Genomic DNA, 5,456 nt, shown 5'->3' on the forward strand with positions numbered 1-5,456 from the left:
CCCCGCCCGCCTCTGAACAGCTCCCCTCTCCCCTCTGTCCCCACAAAGCACGACAGCTGCCCCGTCTGCCGAAAGAGCCTCACAGGACAGAACACGGCCACCGACCCCCCGGGCCTGGCGGGCGTGAGCTTCTCCTCCTCCTCGTCATCCTCCTCCAGCTCGCCCGGTAACGAGAACCCGGCCAGCAGCTCCTGAGTGTCCCAGCCGACCCCCAGGGCGAGCACCTGGCTGCGGGCCTCGGCGGACTCCCGCACCCCTCGCGCCCACGGACTGCGGTGCCGCCAGGCCCCACACGGCACAGGCTTGGAGGACCCGCCCCTCCGGGCTGCGGAGGGAGCCCGGCCTCCCCAGGGCCGGGCCGGGCCGGGCCGGGCCGGGCCAGGCCAGGCTAGGCTAGGCACATGCCGCCTGGGGCGTCTGACTCCCTTCCTGTTTGTCTGTGACCTCACCCTCTACGTGTTCGACGGCAGAAAGGTTTTTATAATTTTAAATTATTACTGCTTTGAAATAAATGGACGTTTGAGCTCACTCGCGGCCCTGCATGATCTGTGGAGAGACAGGGTGGAGTCGCTCGGCTGGGGTCCCAACCGCGTGGACAGGCCGTTGCACCCCACTCCAAGCTCGGGGGCCCGGGACCACCAGGATGACCAGCAAAACAAGGACGAAACTGCTCTGACAGACGTTTTTTAAAGGAGAAAATATGTGTATCTTGAAAGCTATTTAAAAATACATCTACTTAGAAAGAAAAGCAGGTGGTTGGCGTGTTACTTGTGTGCGTCGGGGGGCGCAGCCCCGGGCCGGGGAGGTGAGCCGGCCGAGCCCCCGCGGCTGGCGTGTCATCCACAGGCTGTCCCCCATCAGGGTCACACGGCTGCCTCGGCCGGTGAGTGTCCAGCTTGCGCCCTGGGAAGTGCCCCCCATATTGGTCTTCCGTCTCTGAAGTGGAAGGTGGCTGCTGGGAGGGGTGGGAGCCTCCCCTGCACCCTCTTGGCTCCACCCCTGCAACTCGGAGGAAGATCAACCCCCAGGAGGCTGATCACGCCCCACCCCCACCCCAGCCTGTACACCCTGCCGGATCTGAGGGGCTCTGAGGACACCGTGTTCGTGTCTCCAAGGGCAGCTGTGACAACTCACCAAAATTTGGTGACTTAAGACAACACGCTTATCATATCAGTCCTGGGGTCACAATTTGCATCTTAGGGGCTAAATGCAGGCGTGGGCAGGGCTGGTTCCTCCAGAGGCTCCAGGGCAGCATCGGTTCCCGCCTTTTCCAGCTTCTAGAGGCGCTGCCTCCCTGGCTCGCGGCCCCTCCTGCATCCTCACAGCCAGCAGCGCAGCATCTCCCATCTCTCTCTGCCTCTGACCCTCCCGCCTCCCTCTTATAAGGACCCTGGGATGACGCTGGGCCCCTCAGGGAATCCAGGGTCGTCCCCGTCTCAGGGGCCTTAATTTAATCCCACCTGCGAAGTCCCCTCTGCCTCATGAGGTGACACGTGCTCGGTGGCCCAGGACCAGGCCCTGCCAGTCTGTGGCGGGTCGGTGTTCCCCAGCCTCCCTCACCTCCTCGCTGCCCCAGGCACCCCAATGAGTTCCCAGGTCCGAGCCTTTGCTTGGCTGTGCCCAGCCTGGAGTGCCCTCCCAGACCTGGCCCCCGCGTGGCCGAGTCCCCGTCTCCCGCCTGGCAGGTGCTTTTGCCGAAGCCTCCCTGACCCCAGCTTGTGACTGGACTCCTATGGCCCCTGCTCAGCTCAGTGTCCCCTCAGACTCAGGGGCTCCCTGAGGGCCGGCCGCGTCTGTGGGGTCCGGCTGTGTCCCCAATGCCCAGCACAGCAGGCGCTCAACGCATGTGAAACCACTGAGTAACCAGACACGGGCTCGCCCGGATCGGGCCTTCCCCGGCCTCGGTCTTCAGCTGCCCGCCCGGCTCGCGCGCCTCCTGGAATCTCGGTCCAGCCGTCACTCATGGATCCTGGGCCTCAGGAGACCAGGACGGGCAGGAAGTGCGTGGACGGGTGGTGTCGCTGCGTGCGGACCCCGCGCCTCGGGGCCCCCCGCCCGTCCAACGCCAGGAACATGGGCCGGCCGCGGTGGCGCCAGGGCACGGACTCGTAGGTGTTGTAGCCCTTCTCGATGCGCTCCCGGAACTTAGCGCAGACCCGCTCACAGCGGCCCTGGCCACGCCCCTGGCCACGCCCCCACTCGGGCGCGCCCCACGCACCCCAGCCCGCCCCGCGCACTTGCACTCACCGACCCGGAGTGGCGGCCGCGGCGGTTCATGGCCACATAAAAGCCGGTGTTCACGGCCTTGAGCGCCACGACGCCCACGCGGATGGAGCGCATCTCGAAGAAGACGCCTGCGGGGAGGGGCTGGGTCAGGGCCCGCCCACCACCCACTTGCCCACCCACCCCGCTCTTCATTCATTCATTCGTGTGGGGAACATTCCCCAAGTACCTACCGTGCTCCTGGCCCTGTGCTGGGCGTGGGGATGCACCAGGGACCACGCAGGTCCGTGGGAGTGGCCGTGGCCGTGGGAGGGACGGGGTGGGGGAGGAAGGACACCAAGCCAGGGGGAAGGCCTGAGGCAGGACTGGCCCTGATGGGTCGGGGGAAGTCATTGGGGAGAGCTCAGGGTTTTCTCTGGAGGGCAACAGGGAGCCCAGGGGAGGGCCCCGTTAGTCAGGGATGAGAAAACCAAGCCAGAGGAGGTGAGTGCCTGCCAGGTGAGCTGCTGCTATCAGATGTAGACCCCCGGCAACGACCCTGACAGCTCGGCTAGCCACGGCCGTGTCCGGTTATGGGGGAGACAATTCCAGACAGGAGGTACGGCCCAGGCAACGGCCTGGGGGTGGGACATAGGGTGTTTAAAGCACAGTGTGTTCGCATCAGTGATACCCGCTAACACTGCTTGAGTGCCAACTGTATGCCAGGCATTGTATCCCACCAAGCCCACACAGCAGCCCCTGGAGGGAGGTGTGGACCGTGCCCACTTCCCACAGGGGAAAACTGAGGCCTGAGAAGTGGCAGAGCCAGTTTCTCGGGCCCTGTCTGTGGATGGATGACCCTGGGCGAGCCCTGCCCCATCTGAGCTGATGTTTCCTATCCAGTGAAGCAGAGCTGGGGGACAAGCCCCAGCCCACTCTCTCTGAGCCACACCCAGGCACTGGGGCCTAATCTGGAGTCAAGGCCTTGCCCTCTGGTGTTCACTCTGGACTTGGATGCCTCAGGTGATGGGCAGCTCACCTCATGTCCCACAGGACACACCTGCTATTTCCTGGGTCAGGCACTCAGCTCCTCTTGTGCATGGCCAGCTCCTTCTTTATGAGGCTCAACTCAAGCCCACCTCCTCATTGTCACCCTTATCGCTGCCCAGATGGGGAAACCGAGGCTCAGAGAGAAGCAGTGACTGTCCCAGGTCACCCAGCAGAGCCAGACCTCACCCCCAGCCCGAGGCCACCCTTCCTGGCCAGGCCCAGCACTGAGCAACCGGCCCAGCCACTCCCCCTGTCCTTGCCCTCGTCCAGTTAGCCTAATGAGGGCCTTGAGAGCCCCAGATGAAAGCAGGTGGGAAGGGCAGGGGTGATTATCTGCCCTAATGGTGGTGATTCAGGCAGTGGCCGGCAATGGCTCGGCTCCCCCGCTCCCCTGCCCAGCCTCAAAAATGTGGGGAGACTGAGACAAGCCTGGGGTCACCGACCGCCCTGGTCTCCCACTTATCACCAACCTCCTCCTTCTCCTTCTTTGTCCCTTCATCTCCTCTTGCCTCATACATTCCACAAACACTTATGGAGCACCTACTGTTTGCTGGGCAGGGCAGCAGGGATATGACTCCAACTCGATGAGGTTCTGGGCACTTTGGAGCCCTAGCTCCATGCCCCCACCTCCCACCTCAGGCAGGTCATTTGCCCTCTCTCTGCTTCAGTTTCCTCATCTGCCAAATGGGTGTCTAGGAAGACATAGAGGGGTCCCCAACTCTGGCAGGTCCTGAGTTTTGTTTTGCAGGGTGGGGAGTTCAGAGTTCAGACCCAGCTCTGGCCCCATCTCATTATGTACTGGGCCCACGGGGGCCTTTCCGGGAGCCTCAGCTTCCCCTCTGTAAATGGGTCCCGTGACCCCAACGTCAATTATCTCACAAAGACCCTTCTGCTGAGCCAGGACCAGAGCTGGGAGCTTCCCCTGTGACCTTCACCCCAACTGTCCAACTCTCCTTCCAAGTGAGTTGGACCCCATTTTACAGTTGAGGAAACTGAGGCCCCAGTCAGGAAATGACTTGGCTGACGCCACGCGGCCAGAGAAGCCTCCGGACCCTCCCTCAAGTGAGAGAGGGCCCAGTTCACTGCTGCTATTACTGCTGCCTTTGCTGTTATCGTCCGCCTATCTGCCCTGTACCCCTGCCCCCGCGCAGCGCCCCCGGCTACTCACTGTCAGGGCTGTCGCGCCAGCGGGTGCCCTGCACGTGGCCGCTGGGGTCCACACACAGGAAGAAGTGGGTGGAGGAGAAGAGGCGCCGTCAGCGCACGTCGCCCTCCAGATGCATGTAGCTGCATGGTCTCCGCGGACTGTTTGGGGTCCCCGCGGCGCCGGGCGCCCGTGCCAGCAGTAGCCACACCAGGCCCAGCCACAGGCGGCCGCGTACGGCCCCGCGCCCCGCTCGCCGCCGCCTGGTCTTGACTCCCCGCGCGCGTCCGCGGCTCTGCCATTGCGAGATGGGGGGCAGAGTGCCCGACGGGGCCAATAGGGCGCCTCCTCGGGGGCGGGGCCAGAGCCACAGTGGGTGGGCCAGGATGCGGGGCGGGGCCGTGGTCAGGGCGGCCTGACCGCCCTGCAGAGTCTGGGACAGGCCAATGCGGCTCCTGGGGGGCGGGGCCAGAGCCGCAGGGGGCGGGATGACTCCCCACGAGGGTGGGGCCAGTACAAGGGCGGGGCCCATTCGGGAAAACACTCCGGCCTCCACGCGTGTTTGTTTGCCTTGCGGGGCGGGGAGGGCGGTGCTTGTCCGTGAGTAGCCAGATTGGCCTGCAGGGGCTGCGGGAGTGTGAGAGAGGCGGGCCACAGAGACACGGCGGGAGTCAGAGCCAAAGAGAGGGAGAGACAGAGCCAGAGACAGAGAGATATAAAGACAGAGCCAGGTGTACAGCACAGGTCTTCTAATAACCTATAATGGAAAAGAATCCAAAACAGAATAGTATATATGTATAACTGAATCACTTTGCGGTACGCCTGAAACTAACACAACATTGTAAATTAACTACACATCAATTTTTAAAAAGGGTTAAAAAAAGAGCCAGAAACAGAAAGACAAAGAGACAAGAGACTGAGAGGCAGAGATATAGACAGAGACTAAGATGGAGGGACAGAGTCTATGAGACTGCACAGGTGGAGATGGCTGAGACAGAGACAGAGACAGACAGATGTGTGAGAGACAGAGAGACAGGGAGAGACGGAGCTGCCCAGGGGT

At 62.8% G+C, this 5,456-nt stretch overlaps 2 protein-coding genes across 2 annotated transcripts in view; one reads left to right on the top strand and one right to left on the bottom strand.

Annotated features, from left to right (window-relative positions):
- Positions 1-748, top strand: part of RNF126 (ring finger protein 126) — a 2,980-nt gene extending 2,232 nt beyond the window's left edge. The window contains 1 exon segment of the mRNA XM_024740011.1: positions 49-748. Within this exon segment, the coding sequence (XP_024595779.1) occupies positions 49-195 (147 nt within the window). The 3' untranslated portion in view covers positions 196-748.
- Positions 749-878: 130 nt separating this feature from the next.
- FGF22 (fibroblast growth factor 22) lies at positions 879-4,928 on the bottom strand. Its single transcript, XM_024740012.1, is given in 3 exon segments — positions 879-2,159; positions 2,248-2,354; positions 4,421-4,928. Coding segments are annotated over 3 exon segments (798 nt in total). The 3' UTR covers positions 879-1,976.
- Positions 4,929-5,456: the final 528 nt, after the last annotated feature.

Source organism: Neophocaena asiaeorientalis, unplaced genomic scaffold (assembly GCF_003031525.2).
Source record: "Neophocaena asiaeorientalis asiaeorientalis breed wild unplaced genomic scaffold, Neophocaena_asiaeorientalis_V1.1 scaffold469, whole genome shotgun sequence".
NCBI lineage: Eukaryota > Metazoa > Chordata > Mammalia > Artiodactyla > Phocoenidae > Neophocaena > Neophocaena asiaeorientalis.